Genomic DNA, 16,816 nt, shown 5'->3' with positions numbered 1-16,816 from the left:
AAAGCTCTTGATTTTGAAGGTGTTTTAAGACTAGATCCTCTTGAAGGTTCCCTTGATTCAGGAATTAGTTAGGGAATCCTTGAGTAGTAGTTTGTCCATTCTAGCTGGAATTGTATGTATTTTAGGTGGGTCCACTAAAAGGTCTTTGGTAGTTGTTCACGGCATTTGATTGCTCATTCAAAATATCTTGAAAAGCCAGTATTGTTGAACAATTTTCAGTTGTATGTATATTGCAAGCGTAAATACCGCAAACTTCTTCTCTTGTTCCATGGCCTCAACTCTTCTTGTGAGATTGGCCACCCCTGCACTCAAGTCATCTTCTTCTTCTAAAGCATACATTCCTCTCATTTCCTTTGATTGAGTAGGCTTAGAAGTTATGGGTTTTGAAGAGATGTCCCATGATTGTACGTTTTCAGCAAGTCTATTTAAATAATCCCACACATTATTGACATCTTTGTTCATGAATTCTCCATTGTACATCGTCTCAACCAATTGGCACATGGAAGATATCAGTCCATCGTAAAAGAAATTTGTGATGCGCCACGTTTCAAAACCACGTTGTGGGCATGAATTCACAAGATCCTTGAACTGCTCTCAATATTGACTTTAATTCTGAATGTGTTCGTTTCATGATATGCGAAAATTTTCTTAGTGAACTCCCTTGTCGTGTTATTCCATCTGCTAATCGATCGTGGACGTAGTGAGTGCAACCACGTCTTGGCCTTTTCTTTTAAGGAGAAGGGAAAGAGTTTTAGCCTGACCGTGTCCTCGAACACATTAGGAAAGTATAAAGTGACTATTATCTCATCAAACTCTTTAAAGTGTATATATGGATTTTCATATTGAAGTCCATGAAAATTTGGAAGGAGTTGGATCACTCCTGGCTTGATATTCATATGTTCTGCATTCTCTGGAAAAACCATATAGGAAGGTGTGCTCACCCCCGCTAGTTGTAAATAATCTTGTAAAGTACGAGGCGGGGATGTTTGATGCACCTCAGTCTCATCCTAGATTTCCTCAACCCTAGGTTGAGGATTTGGAGGTTGATTAGCCGGTTGATTGGCAGTCATAACTTCAGTTCACTCTGTGGATATCGAGTAATGTCTATTCCTGTGATTGATAGATAACCCCTCAATCAATCTTCCTTCACTCAAGAGACGTCGAGTGTTATCACGGACCGACTTGGGCATGAAACACTCTCAGCCCTCAATTTCAGAATCTAACCTAAACATAAAAGAAAGAAGTGAAATATAAATCTAGAAATAGAAAGACAGAGAATTAGAAATAAGTTACCAAATTAGAAGCTATATTAAGATCCTGCAAAAGAAAAGGGAAAGTGAATTAGTTTCTAAAAAAGAAATAAGAAAGTTTCTAAAAATAGATATAAAAAGATGAGTTACTGTCTAAAACTAAAAAGGAAAGTTTCTAAAAAGAAAAAAGGAAAGTTTCTAAAAAAGCAACCTAGTTTCTAAAAACGAAAAAGGAAAATTTTTTAAAATAAATTAAGAAAGTTTCTAAAAAAGCAACCTATTTTCTAAAAATGAAAAAGGAAAGTTTCTAAAAACGAAAAAGGAAAGTTTTTAAACTTAGATATAAAAAACTAAGTTAGTTTCTAAAAACAAATTAGGAAAGTTTCTAAACCTAGAAATAAAAAAAAAAAGTTAGTTTCTAAAAATAAATTAAAAGAAACCATAACCTAAAAATATAAAGTAAATAAATCTTAATCTTAACCAAATTCCAAGACTAATTAAATTCAGAAAACGTAACTGCCAGTCCCTGACAATAGCGCCAAAAACTTGTTCACAACCCTAAGTGTAGGGTCGCAATCTAGTAATAATCTCAGTATGACCGAGGTCAAATCCACGAGAACTGAAACTTGTACGTTTCTAAAATTAACTAGAAGTAGAACTAGAATAAGATGTGAGACTAATTCTGAACTATTTAAGAGAAAATTTGTGAATAGAGCAATTAAAACTAAGAATTTAAAGGTGAGAACTAAGGTGTCAAAGATCCACTTGTAGTGATCAGGGAGCCCTCTTGCTTAATTCAAGTAACACAATTATAATTGGAGTCATATCCTATCTAATTGGAAAATATATCAATAAAATCAAATCTGAACTTCCATTGATCTAATTTTCAATGAAGAAAAACTATGATAATTAGCAGGGATTCCATCACTAAACCATGTAATTCTCAATGAAAGAGAACTATAATAATTGCCAAAGATCCACTTGTAGTGATCAGGGAGCCCTCTTTCTTGATTCAAGTAACACAATTAGAATTTGAGTCTTATCCTATCCAATTGAAAAATATATCAATAAAACCAAATCTGAACTTCCATTAACCTAATTCTCAATGAAGGAGAAATATGATAATTGTGAATAGAGTAATTAAAACTAAGAATTTAAAGGTGGGAACTAGGGTGCCAAGGATCCACTTGTAGTGAAATGAGAGTCCTCTCGCTTAATTTAAGTAACACATTAGAATTGGAGTCATATCTTATCTAATTGGAAAATATATCAATAAAACCAAATCTGAACTTCCATTGACCTAATTCTCAATGAAGGTAAACTATGATAATTGGCAGGAATTCCATCACCAAACCATGCCCGGGAGACAATAGCAAACAACGGGATTTACCAATCTCATAATCTCAAAGCAGGAGAATTGTGAAGATTAGGAAGAATTCCATCACCCTATTATGCCCAAGGGACAATAGTGAACAACAAGACTTACTAATTTCACAATCTCAAATTAGGAAAAGAAGATACTCAAAACTATTGCAGATCTACTGTAATTTGAGTCACAATAAACCATTAAAAACTAAAAGTATTCCTTAAATATCAAATTAGAATCCAAAGAGTTAAACATAAATATGAATCAAAGCAATATAAACATCTCATCATGCTACAAGCTTCACCTCTTAGCCTTAGCTAAGAAGTTTAGACAACCATAGATATGATTGGATCTAAAACCCTATAAGAAAGCATGAAAACAATTAAAGAAGAAGAAGAAAAACTCTTAGCGACAGCTTCTCCACCGTTTTACTCCAGTCCTTAAACTTTAGAAGATGTCTTGGAGCATTCTAGGGAGTCCTATTTATAGTTGTGGAACTCCAACTTTCACACCTAGTTAGAAAACTTTAGAAACCGCCTCAAATTTATATAGTTTACTAAAATAGACTTCACTCTTAGCAGTTTTTCAAAATAGATTTCAGTCTGTGCAATTTCATAGAATGACCCAGAGTTTCAAAATATCCTTTTTCAGGATGATTTCAGGATTCCTTTTCTTCACTTCAAATATTTGATTCTCTTCATTCCTCACTTGGTTTTCTTGTATCTTTGGCATGTAAATTCTTCAATCTTGGCCTCCTAAGATCCATCCCTTGCCTTGGTGATTCTTTAGCATCAAATCCAATCTTTTAGAATGTTTTTTAATCCAAGCTCTTAAATTCACATTGCAACACAAACATGAGTAAAATAAAACATTAAGCATTATCATGTTCATAAAACCAAGATATAAATGGGTGATAATATGCAATATTTGACCCTCAACATATTCTAGGATATTAGCCATGTTGAGTTAAGGGATGATACTTGCAATTAATTATATTATTTAGTTTATTTGATTCAACAAACAATGAGATTTGAATGATGATAATAGATTGAAGTTTATTTAGATATTACTTTAAAGTCTTTGAGTTGTTAATTTCTGAATTTACAATGAACTGTTGTTACATTAAATTTTTGATTTAACAACTACTTGGCCTAAATTAGAGAATGAATCAATCTATAGAATTGATTAATCTATTGTCGCCCAATGGTGCTTTAGACGCTCTTGATTCCCTGTTATTGATGTCCAAGTGCCTCATGAGAGAATCGTTCAATTGAATTCATATTCATATTGGTGTTGATGATTAGTTTAATATAATTACTTTTCGATTGGATAGGATATGCCTTCGATTCCAATTGTATTATAAAAGTTGAATCAGTAAATAAGATATTATGATTGCTATAAGTGGATTCCTAAATCCTTAGTTTTTTATTTTTATTGTTTTAAAACCATTTCATCTCATTGGATTAAAAACACAAATAAACCGTTAAATTTATATCAGTTCTAGGTTGTGTTCCTAATTCCCTGTGGATTTGATCTTGGTCTCACTTTGTTAAAACTACATCGCAGCCCTACACTTGGGGTTGTCAACCCTTGGGTTTGATCAAGTCTTTGGCGTCGTTGCCGAAGAGTGACATTGAACACAATTAAGTTTAGATTTTCTAGTCTGATTTTTATTTTAAGTTAGGTTTTTCTATTTTTCTGAATTTTTCTAACCTAGGACTTTTAAGTTTTCTAATCTCAAAAAATTTATAGGGTTTGTTTTATTTTAGATCTTTTAACCTTACTAACATCGGTTGCTTGTTTTCATTTGTAGGATCTTCAAGTTTAGTTCCTCTCTTTTGATAACATCCTTCCTTGCTCCCTCTTTTTGTTTTCCCAATTGCTGTAGAATTTTTATTTTTGCTATAAGACTTAGAGTTAGAATTAGAATATGTGTAGTTCATGCCCAAGTAAGTAAAGGGGATCATACATTGAGACTTATTAGTGAAGGAGGTTTGGTCGACGGGCTTGCAATCTATCGACGAGTTAGAAAACACCTAAATACTCCTAAAACATCATCTGAAAATATGGTTGAAGATGAATAATACTTTGATGAGAATCCTTTGCAGAACACACCACCAGTTAGGGCGATGCATGACGAGAATGAGGTACACCAAGTTTTACCAATGCGAATTTTACGTGATTATTTACAACCAGTGAGAACAAGTACACCTTTCGCATGATTTTCCCAACCAACACAAGAAACGTGGATTTTAAACCAGAAGTTATTCACCTACTCCATAAATTCCATGGACTTAATTTAGAGAGTCCATACTTGCACTAAAAAGAATTTAAAGAAATTGCTGCAACCATACACTTTAACAATATTCCTACTGATGTAATTAGACTAAAGCTATTTTCATTCTCTTAAGGAGAATACCAAAGCATGGCTTCACTCCTAAAGGCCGAAATGACACGAGAGTTCCTTAAAAAGTTCTTTTCAGTTCATAAAATCAACATTCCCAGGCATGACATTATGTACTTCTTCCAAAACGGGGATAAAACTTTTTTCCAGTGTTGAGAATGGTTCAATGACTTATTCCACGCTTGCCCACACCATGCTTACGAGATTTGGCAGATGATTAGCTTTTTCTATGACGGACTAAGCTCAAACATGTGTCAAGTCCTACAAATGATGTGTAACAGAGAATTTATAAGCAAGGATCTGAAAGATGCCTGGGATTACTTTGACATGCTAGCTGAAAACACCCAATCTTGAAACATATTCAACTAAGCTAGTAATCAAAAGGCGGTGCCAACAGAAAATGGAATACATGTACTTAAAGAGGAGGATGATGTTAATGCAAAGTTGGCAGGTCTCACAATGAAGATTAAGGCCATAAAACTTAAAAGTGATCCAACCCATTGAGGTCAATGAAACTGTATGTGGTGTTTGCAAGAGTGATGCTCACATAACTAAGGATTGTCATACAATCTCTTCTTGTTAAGAGGTGTTGCACGCTCAAGTAAATGCAATGAAAGAGTATCAATGCCCCTTTAGTGCACCCAATTCCAACACGTATACTCTCAATTGGCGGAATCATTCAAATTTCAATTGGAGGAATGGACCAACTGTGAATGCAAACAATAACCCCCAAGTGCTATCTACTATACCCCGTCGAAGAAAACCCTTAAGGATACGTTGAATGCATTCATGCAATGGCAAGTGTAATGCAATCATAGCACTATGCAATCTATTAATGAACTTAAAACTTCGGTTGCAAGAATTTAGATACATCTAAGTGTTAGGGAGAAATGGACCTTTCCAGCCCAACCTCAGTCTAACCCTAATGGACAATTCGACATAAGTGATCCCAATTCTTCAGCCCAACATGTTAAATTCATCACCACCCTGAAAAGTGATAAAGAGATTAACAAGGATATTCCTAAGAAAGTTGAGAAACCTGACGAATCAAAAAATTCAAAGGATGATGGTGAATCGAACAATACTCCACATGACGAAGAGCCAAAGCACAAGCCTAAACCTGTGGCCCCGTTTCCCCAACGTCTTGCCTTATCAAAACGGCCAAGTAAAAATCAGGACATTTTAGAGATTTTCCAATTAGTCAATATCAACATCCCCTTATTATATGCAATTAGACAGTTTATATCTTATACCAAATTCATCTATGTGTGGTAAAGCGTAAGCTGAATGTACATAGGAATGCCTTCTTGACAGAATAGGTAAGTGAAATTATTAATCAAAATACCAGGATCCCGAAAGTCCTACGATCTCATAAATAATAGGAAACTTCCGGATTAAAAAACACTTATAGATCTTAAGGCGAGTGTTAATTTGATGTCATACTTAGTATATGAGCAATTAAGCCTCATAATTGATTGACTGTTCGACTAGAATACTGATATGAGTGGTTGAAGATGTGTTGGTCCAAGTTGATAGATTCTACTACCCAATAGACTTTGTCGTCTTATATACACGCCCAATTATAAACGCGAGTACTCAAATTCCGGTTATTCTGGATCAACCATTCCTAATCACCACAAATGCTATAATCATTTGCCGAAATGGAGTTACGAAGATATCATTTGAAAATATGACCTTAAAGGTGAATGTGTTCAATTTGCATAAGCCACAAGAAGATGAGGATGTGACCCATGAGGTGAATTTGATTGATACACTTGTAGATCCTTACTCTTACTCCAATGGTAGACTCTAAGGAGTTTCAACACCCGGTCAAGGGTTCGAGTATCCATAGGTGGTGAAATTCCACTATGGCGTGAGTGTGTTGTGGATGATGATCTTCTCCCAATTGAAATTTCTGAACCTCTATAAGTATTCTTGGCATACTTTGCATATTCAAACAATCCTATAATTAAAGAAATAGTGCATGCCTTGCGGGATTGTACCCCAATACCTAAAATTGATCGGGAAAAAATTTATTCTGAAGTGTTTCCTTTCACCGATTATGAATGTTTATCATTAAAGGTGGGGGAGCTGGAATTTGAACTGAAGAGACTTCATATTTCATAGAGACTAAGCTAGCCAAAGACAAACCTATTGAATTTCAATTATTTAGTCTCTTATTTACCATGGCCCACTGACACAACAAATTTTAAAGCCATCGGTGAATTTTATGTACTCCCAAGATTTGTTGAGGTTGAAGAATTTCTCTGGATGATCATGCTCCAGGATATTAAGCCTACGCACAAGAATTATGCCTATCTAACCATCAAGTAGGCCACCACATATTGGGGCGGTTTTCCATTGTTTCCTATCATGCGGCGCGCATGATTACTGGATCGGCATGATTGCTGGGCCATCCTATTTTCATGATGAAGCAACCCTGTTGGTCAATATGTATGTCTTACATACACGACCGTGGGCCCCCCACAGCTCCTTCCACGTTCTTTCATCTTCAATTGAGTTGCATGCGAGACCTTTCAAAGGGTGGTCTCAAGCACGTGGGAGGCACCAACGCGGATTGCTTACTGACGGCATCAGTAAAGAGGTGGCTACTGAAAATGTTCTGTGGGCCCTTTCTTGATGTATGTGTCCTATCCACGCCTTCCATCCATTTTTTCAGACTATTTTATAGTCTACGCTAAAAAAATGAGGCAGATCCAAATCTGATATGGACCACGCCACAGGAAAGAGTGGTGATTGAACACTTACCATTAAAAACTTCTTAGGAACCACAAAAGTTTTGGATTAAGCAGATATTTGTGTTTTCTCTTTATCCAGGCATACGTGACCTAATCAACAGATTGGATGACAAATAAACATTACATTGAGTCCTGGAAAGTTTTTAATGGTGGGCATTCAATCTTTTCGCTAATTGCTTGTGGTGTGGTCGGCTCGAGATTTGGATCTCCCTCATTTTTGGGCTCATGCTCTATAATGATTTGGAAAAATAGATCGACAGCTTGGATAAAACACATATATATCATGCAGGGCCCAGAGAATCATCATGTTGAGGTGGAACACTAAGGGTATGGATTGGTCCACCTAAGCCATGGACCGTGTGGATTGGTTCACCTAAGCCATGGACCACTCCGCCTGCACTTGGTTTGCTTTTTCACATGATATCTTCGGTAAATAGTCCTCCAAATCATTCAGGCCTCAGGTAAATTTTACAACAAAAACATGTATACAGTCCCCAGATTCTCTGTTAAATCAATGCGACCGATCATCGATCCAGACCATCCAACCAATGGACCACCTCTCGGATGCTGTTGAACCCAAAACTCCTCTAGTGGGTTTAGTGTACCATTGCTCATGATTACCATCAATCACTAAATAACAAGCTCTGAACGGAGATCCTAGACATACTCAAGTTAGTTCCATCTTAACACCATTCATTCAACAAGAAAAGCAACAGATGAGAACATTGATTTGTTACTGTAACCTCTTGGTCTTTAGTCATGGCAACTCGGATTCGACTCCGAAGATTCGAGTATGACTCAAGACCCGCCCAAGTCAAGGAATGCATCATCCCGTCTCACCCGGGTCGGGGGTTCACTCATGGCATCGAATTGTATTGGATAGAACCTAATCATTGTTGACCCGGTTCGTTCAAGTCTTAAAACCATGTGTAACCCTGAAAACAGACCACCAATGGCTACAATGACAATTCGGGTCAGCTTCAAGCAGCAGCAGCGTTGGCCATAATGAGCCCACACAGTTGCCAGAATTGTACCTCAGGGCTGGAAATTCCAGCAGAACGAGCACCCTTCCAGCAGAAATTCCAGCAGAAAGACCAAATAAGCCAAAGAGGCAGCTGAATGCAGACCTGTAAGCAAATGAAGCCAGATACACTCTTTACAAAATGTTCTTTCCTTTTATCAAAGGATTACATCTCACTCCAAATCAGAGACCGACAATTATTACGATCAGCGGCGATCAATTGCAGGATGGGACCCAGCTATGGGCGTTCAGTGTCCATTCGCGGGCCGGAACATGGTGTACCCATTAACTCCACCAGCCAAATTCGAGTATTCAGGCAGCTGATATGGGAACCCATCACCCTCCACATTCCTCATGCCAAGCAAGGAGAGATCTGTGCCATTCCCTGGCCACTGGCTTGGGATCATCCCATCAATCTGCCCATTCAGGTAGCCCGGGAGACCCGATTGTGGGACTACATCTCTCAGCCCATCGTAAGGTACACTGGAAGAGCTGTAGGCTCTTCGGATTCCATCGTCGGGGTACCTGGCTGACCGATCGAACCTGCCGCTGTTAATTGAGGGCCCCACATCCACTGCACCTAAATCATTAGGAAGGGTGAACTGCCGGCTCAGAGGGTGCTGGTGACCTTTGTGAGGGCTAGGGAACACACCATTCGCCTTCCCCGCCTTTCCAACAACATGCTGATCATCGTCAAACAAGGAATTGATGATATCGAGGTGAGGAAACTCGTCTGGAGATACACCCTGCGACTGACGGGCAGACACACCCACTGGCACCTCATCAGCATAGAATGTCTGGGACCTGACGCTACTTGCACCATAAATGCCAAGTCTTTGAATGTTGTTCAGCAGATATTGCTCAGACGGCATGCTTTTTGTCTCCTGATGAGAGCGGCTTGTCCATTGAGGCTGACTGTGCGGTACTTCCGACATTGCACTGCCGAAACCAATGCCTGATCTTACCGAGCTTTGGTCGTTCCTTACAGAGTTTTGAGGCGAAAGCATGGCCAGGGTAGCTGAGCCAGAGGGGGGCTGAGAATGAGCTGGGGATGGGCCCAAGGAACTCAAAGAGGGGCGGGGAGACAAACTGGTAGAGCTTGCAGCTATGGTTTTGCCCGTTATGGCATTTCGATAAGACTGAGGAACATAAACATGAGATGCCGACAATGGGTCAGTGCCTAATCGGCCAGCTGCGCTCACTGATCGTGATAAGAATGGCGCAGTCTGGACTGTGGAAGAAACAACAGGAGCATTTGGCCTTGGTGCAGGGACAAGAGGTGCGCTCAAGGGCCGCGACATCACAGAAGCTTGTTGAGTCGCAGCAGGCCTCTCGACCGTCGTCGGTGTACAAGCAGGCTTTGCTGGAGCCGTGACTTTTTGGGCATCTGGTCTGGAGATGGATGACATTTGGGGTGATCTTGTGACTAGAGAGACAGTTTTCTCAGTTCGACTTGGACCATTTGAAGATGCTTCCCTGACTGGAATTGGTTCAGCTGTAGCTGTATTCGCAGCAGCTTGCTTTGGCTGAGAAGCGGAGGGTGCATTTCCGGTGGGACTGCTTGGAGAGCATGATGCTTCCGCTGTCATTTGCTTGGATGGACGGTTGACATCAACCTGGTCCACCTGGTCTTTGACATTCAGCTTCTTCTGCAGCGTCACAACTTCCTCTTCCTGGTACAAAATTTAAGTAATAGGCCATGTAGTCAGAACAGGAAATGACATGGTATGAAATTAAGAAAACAATACACATCCTGCAAATAAATGCTATTAAAGCTCCACTTCCGGACTATGCCGCAATGATTCAAAAACAGAAAATAGGAAAGGAGGGAAAAAAGAATTAGAACTCCAGAGAAGGAATGATTTCAAGTACAGCTTGAAATACACTGAACTGCAATTGGGGGCTCTCTTGTTGTCATGAATTAAAATGGAGCAATGCAATCTTGTACATTTCCTCTGCACACTGTTTTTGGATCCTGAACTGAATTCGATTGCAACATTTCAGATCAATGCAGTAGAAACAACCAAAGTGGAGCTGGCCAACTAAGGGTTCCAAATCCGTTTTGGTGTTACCATACCGGACAGCCGATACGGGTTCATGTAGCCCCAGTATCGGACTGTTTTGGGCCAATACAGCCTTCGTGTTTGTGGGTGATACGTGCTGGTTTCAGATGATGCATCAAACCATGAGCACAACGCCATGGATTATTAGACTAGCCCACAAAATGAAACTACGCTCGTTACAGATATGACTTGAAACACATGAAATTGCAATTAAGGTATCATAATCATTGTAAAATGGATTATGCACTTACTAGTTTCTTCTACATTGAATTGGATTGTTGCAATTCAGTTGAATTGAACAACCAAACGCACCCTAATGAATTAGATGAACTAGGATTCAGTTCAATTGGAGATACATGCACAAGCCATCATATCTTGCCTGAATTAGAAAAAGCTCGTGCATGTCCTGACATACTAAAAGGTCCATGGAAGCTCAAATTAGAAAGGGAATGAAGTAGGTGGGATAAACCCAAAAACCCTTTTCTAATTCGATATGGTGACATTCATGCACGTCTGCACATATACATGAATGTGTATGGGCAAGTGGGTTGGAAAAGACCATGCAGGTACAGTATTAGGATGGCTCAGAAACAGATGTGCTGATTCATGCTATCTTCATCTTAGATTTTCTTGGGCCATGATCTAGTGCAAATGTTTTCGCTATAATTATAGCGCAAATGAGTTGTGGGCCCCACCGTGATGAGTTCATGGCATCCACTCCAAGCATCATGCACGCATCCCTCATTTGGCCATGGGCCCAAAGATAGGCCAATCCATGACTCAGGTGGGGCACAAAGCTGGAACAGTTGGGCAGGGAGTGCCCTCTCTAGTGTTCCCAATGGTGTGGCCCACTTGAGTCGTAGATTGGCATGATTTTTATGCCCATGGCCAAACATGGGAGGGCATGCATTATGATCAAAGTGGATGTCATCAACACATCATGGTGGGGGCCACAGAGGTTGTTTGCACCACAATTGTGGTGAAAGCATTTGCACTTGATCATTTTACTATTTTATTAGCGCCATCATCATAAGTTTAAATCACATCATTCCCCTATTAAAAAGGGAAAATGGAAGAAAAATAACATGATTCCACCTTTTTGACAAGATGTTGCTCGAGCCACTGTATTCGGTCCTTCAATGAGAGAACAACAGCCTCTGATTCTGGTCCATCTTCCCTACCACTGCCAGTAGCATCACATAGACCGCCCGCATCAGTAGCAGGGTCTAGTGGCTGATTATCCGTGTCATGGCTTCGACTAGCCCGGTCACGAGTGTTTCTACTCCTCTGGTTTTTCCCTCTGAAAATTCAAACTACAGCTCAAATACCCACACAGTATTAGAAAGCATACAACCATGGAATGGAAGCAAACTGGAAATTACCTGCTGGGTGATGATGTTTGACTCTTGTTCTGCAAGGAGTTCCCTTTGGATGGCCCATTCACCACAATGAAGGTTACTGAGTCTGTGGAACATGTCGAGGAACTGTCATCCATAAAAGACAGGTTCTTCCTCTCCGATCCCCCCTTTTGTATGGGTAAGCAGCTCATGCCACTGCTACTGGCATCAGTGGAAGGATTGATCTCTGACATATCTGTGTCCCAGTGTACACGACCCATGTCTCTTTCTTCTAAATCAGGTCGAAGTGTTTCAGAAACATCCTCTCCATCATCAGACATGCCAGAAACATCTTCTGGCATCTCAGGCTTTTCAACAATGGATCGTGTCTGATTCACAGAGAAGCCGTCAAACATTCTCTTACCAGAAGGACTTTCCTGAAGGTGCTTCTCTTGCCCCATCAATTCAGACTTTTCATCCCTGCCCCTGTCTTTTCCTTTGCGGCTGCTGCGCTTCTGTTTAGCCTAGACCAAAATAATATAGAAATGAAAAGATGGACTGAAACTTCCGGCTGTAAAGAGGATGATCTACTTTAAGCTTTCTGTTTATCCATTTCAAAGAAGTGTTATTCATCAAACAAGGCTATGGTAAGGTTTTTATATACATGTGCACCTCCATGTGCAATTTGAGATATTTTAGTTGTGCATCAAGTTGGACAGGGGATGCATGTTGGCTAAGGACCACTGGCAAAATCATGTTTAACCATCCATTGTTTTTGTAAATGTCTGGCCCATCCAATAAGCTTACAGCTACTTCTGGGACAGGTAATCTGCACAGGACGTCCCACCTGATGGACAATTGCCCACACACATCCTGATGGACGAACCCTGCACACATGCCACATTGCATTGCAGCCGCATGTAGAGGACCATGTCAAAAGGCATGTCTGGGCTTAGCAGAGCTCTTACAATTTTCCTCTTTCTTGGAGGAAAAAAAGAGGAGCCAGATGAGTTTAAGAAAGGAAACATAAAGGAAGAAGCAAGCAACATAGGTAGCTCTAGGAGTAGTCTGCAGTTTGCGAGCTGTTATGGCTCAAGTCCTTATTACAAGAGCTTAAGTTGTTTTCAGGTGATCCTATGGTGCTTTATTGTGATAATCAAGCACCGTCCCACATTGCAAATAATTCAATCTTCAATGAGAGGACCAAGCACAAAGAAGTTGACTGCCATTTCAACTGAGAGAAGATCACTTCCAAAGAGAATACCACAGCCTATATTCAGTCCAAATCACAGGTTGCAGATATCCTCACTAAGGTGTTACCATATGCACAATTTTCTTTACCATGTTCCAAGTTGTGCATGACAGATATCTATGCTCCAGCTTCAAGGGGAGTGTTAAAGTGGAAACATTGTCATTTGGGTGGTCCTGTGGACTACCATATGTGTCTCTTATTAGCCCATTAATAAAAATTAGAGAGGGGGGTGTGGTAAGCCCTAATCTCAATGAAAAAAACCCTAATTACATAGTCCTAACCAATGTTTTCCGTAACATTATGACAGATGTATTGCACCCTTGGGATACGAAAATATAGCAGTTATTGCATGGGAAATATTGGAAGTATCGTGTAATGTATCACACCCTTGGTCTAACTTTTCATTGAAACTTAAAAATAAATAAATAAATAAAAACATCAATACATAATTAGAAGCCAAAAGATCACAAAAAACAAGTGCACATGATAAGTTTATTTTGTATCGGGTCCTAATCTATGCATTGACACTCCTAAACACTCAAATTGAGGCTAATTAACTGTTGATCATAGTGGAATTTTTCGAAGAATTATTTTTATTATTTTAATATTTTTAATTACTTTTTTTTTTTTCAAAAATTCACCAAACCACCATGAATCTGCAGATAGGCCTCCAACATATTTGATTCTATCATTCCATAGTCAAATTGTAATTTAATTAGGTAAAATTGGAAAACTTTCAAAATTTTCCCAAATCCCCAAATTAGAGTGTGTATATAGTGACACTTTCATCAAACATTCCTAAACAATCAAATTGGAGCTAATTAACTTCTTATTAAGGTGGAATTTTTGAAAAAAGAAAAAAAAAATTAATATTTTTAACTAAAATTTAATTTTTTTTTCAAAAAAAACAAACCACCATGAATTTGTAGATCAGCCTCCGACATGTTTTATTTCATCTTTCCATGGTCATATTGCAATTTAATTGGGTAAATTTTGGATTTCAAATTTTCCCCATTTTGAGATTTTTCCCACTGTAAATCTCATCTTTTACCCACCGGCTTTTCAAAACCAACCAAACTTTACTTTTCATAAATAAACCAATGCTGTACGGATTTCCTGTTCAGACAAAAATACCCTTCAACTGCCTGTCCAACCCGGTTGACCCCATCTTGCTGCCTATCCAACCTAGTCGACCGGCTCCACACCCGGTCAACCCCGTCTTGCTGTCCACGGATTAGCTACTAACAGATCGAGTAGCGAGACTCGCAACTAAAGTGACTTCACCAAGTTATGTGGGTCCCACCATGATGTATGTTTTGTATCTACACCATCCATCCACTTGGAGAGTGACGCCCACTGTTGAAACCTTCCTAAGGTACACATGATGTTTATTTGAGATCCAACCTGTTCATCAGTTAACACGAACATGAAATAAGGAAAAACACAAATATTGGCTTGATTGAAAACTTTTGTGACCCTTAAAAGTTTTTAATGGTGGGCGTCACTCTCTCCATTGTTTTGTGTGGTGGGGTCCACTTGAGCCTTGGATTTGACTTATTCTTTGGCTAATGCCCTAAAATGATCTCTCCAAATGGATGGACGGTGTGGATACAAAACATACATCATGGTGGGACCCACATAACTTGGTTGACGTCACTTCAGTAGCGAGTCTCACTACTCAAAGCAAGATCGGGATGCCCCGGTATTCTTCTCAACTCAAACTTGATCGAGCACTTCGTATGCAATGAACTGGAAGTGATGAACCCGGGCGGATCAAAGGACACAGGCCGCCGTGGCCGTTCCGGCCTTAGTGATTCAAATAAGACCAATGACTGCAATGGATGTACTCCAGCTTCATGAACTTGAGCAAGCCTAACATAAAATTGAGCGATCTTCATGTGAAATTGAGCAAGCTTCACATGAAATTGAGCGAGCCTAACATGAAATTAAGCGAGCTTCAAATGAAATTGTGTGAGCCTAACATGAAATTGAGCGAGCTTCACGTGAAATTGAGCAAGCTTAACGTGAAATTGAGCGAGCTTCAAATGAAATTGAGCGAGCCTAACATGAAATTGAGCAAGCGTCAAATGAAATTGAGAGAGCTTAACATGAAATTGAGCGAGCCTAAAATGAAATTGGATAATCATTTCCATTGTTGAAACCTTGTTAGGCCCTACAATGATGTTTTATTTGTCATCCATCCTGTTCATAGGATGATGTAGACATAGATGAACAAAAAACACAGATACAAGCTTGATCCAAAACTTCTATGGCCCACAAGAAATTTTTTTGGTTTAGGTTTAGGGCAATTTGATCAAATATACCTGTAATGGGTGCTTTCTTCGATGAAGGCACCATTTTCGTCCTTTTTTGATAAACTAAAATGAAGACAAAGAAGTAACGGTTTGGTGGAAGGGTATTCTTATATCAAGAAGAGAGAAAATTTCAGAAAATGGGTTTTAGGTAAGATGGGTATAGCTTATGAAGAGGATAGAAGATTCCACAAATTGAGTTTTAGGTAGAGGGGTGTTGTTGTATGAAAAAGAGAGAAGAATCCAAAATATGTGTTTTTACAGAAGAGGAGAGGAGAGAAGATTACAGAAAATGGGTTTGTAATGCAGGGGTATTTTTGTCCAGAAAAAAGGCAGTGGTTTAGTCTTGAAAAGTAAAGTTTGGGAGCATTCAGAAAAGCAGGTGGATGAAATGTGAGATTTACAGTTAGAAAAATCTCCCCCATTTTTTCCCAAATCTCGTAATAATTGAAGCTTCAAATCCATGATTTTACATGAACTTATTCCCATTAATTACAACTGAATTATAAAGGAATCAAAACCAAAAAATCTCACCATTTTGAAATCAATCCCAAACCGACTCCGATCTTGATTGCGGCCAAAATATTTGGTTTTCTTCCAAGATTTGTTAGGGAGTGGTCAAAATTAAGTTAGGAAGGATTGAGGAGTAGGGGGGAAAAAAAACAAGAATTTTTGGGATTTTTTTCAATGTTTTGGGAATCAGCCATCGATGTTGCACGGTATCTAATGGAATCGATTATCGTCGATACCATGAAACTTTATAAAGGGCTTCAAGCAAGATATTGATACATATCGTGATATCAATGATATTTTGAGACATAATGTGATATTATCGTCGATATTGGGAAGAATGATAACTTATCACTGACTTGCAATACCGATAATATTGGCCAATATTATCAATATTGTCAATATTGGTCCTAACCACACGAAAGTTTAAACAGAACATGGAGAAAATGAAAATGTTAAAAACTATAACTGAAAGAAATGGTCTGAGAAAAATTCACAACTAAAACCACATGAAAGTTTAAACGAAATGCATAGAATTAAAA

At 38.9% G+C, this 16,816-nt stretch overlaps 1 protein-coding gene across 3 annotated transcripts in view; it reads right to left on the bottom strand.

The window, feature by feature from the left end:
* Window positions 1-8,878: 8,878 nt before the first annotated feature.
* Window positions 8,879-16,816, bottom strand: part of LOC131249048 (TNF receptor-associated factor homolog 1a-like) — a 57,858-nt gene continuing 49,920 nt past the window's right edge. The window contains exons 11-13 of one of the 3 annotated variants that reach the window (XM_058249607.1): window positions 12,246-12,724; window positions 11,959-12,163; window positions 8,879-10,473 (exon numbers count right to left, since the gene is read on the bottom strand). In XM_058249607.1, the coding sequence (XP_058105590.1) occupies window positions 9,049-10,473; window positions 11,959-12,163; window positions 12,246-12,724 (2,109 nt within the window). In that variant the 3' untranslated portion in view covers window positions 8,879-9,048. Of the gene's footprint in view, window positions 10,474-11,958; window positions 12,177-12,245; window positions 12,725-16,816 lie in introns of those variants that run through there. The other 2 variants (XM_058249609.1, XM_058249608.1) reach the window with 2 other exon arrangements.

The sequence above is a fragment of the Magnolia sinica genome, chromosome 6 (genome assembly GCF_029962835.1).
Source record: "Magnolia sinica isolate HGM2019 chromosome 6, MsV1, whole genome shotgun sequence".
NCBI classification, from domain to species: domain Eukaryota; kingdom Viridiplantae; phylum Streptophyta; class Magnoliopsida; order Magnoliales; family Magnoliaceae; genus Magnolia; species Magnolia sinica.
This window is presented reverse-complemented; position numbering and strand designations above follow the sequence as displayed.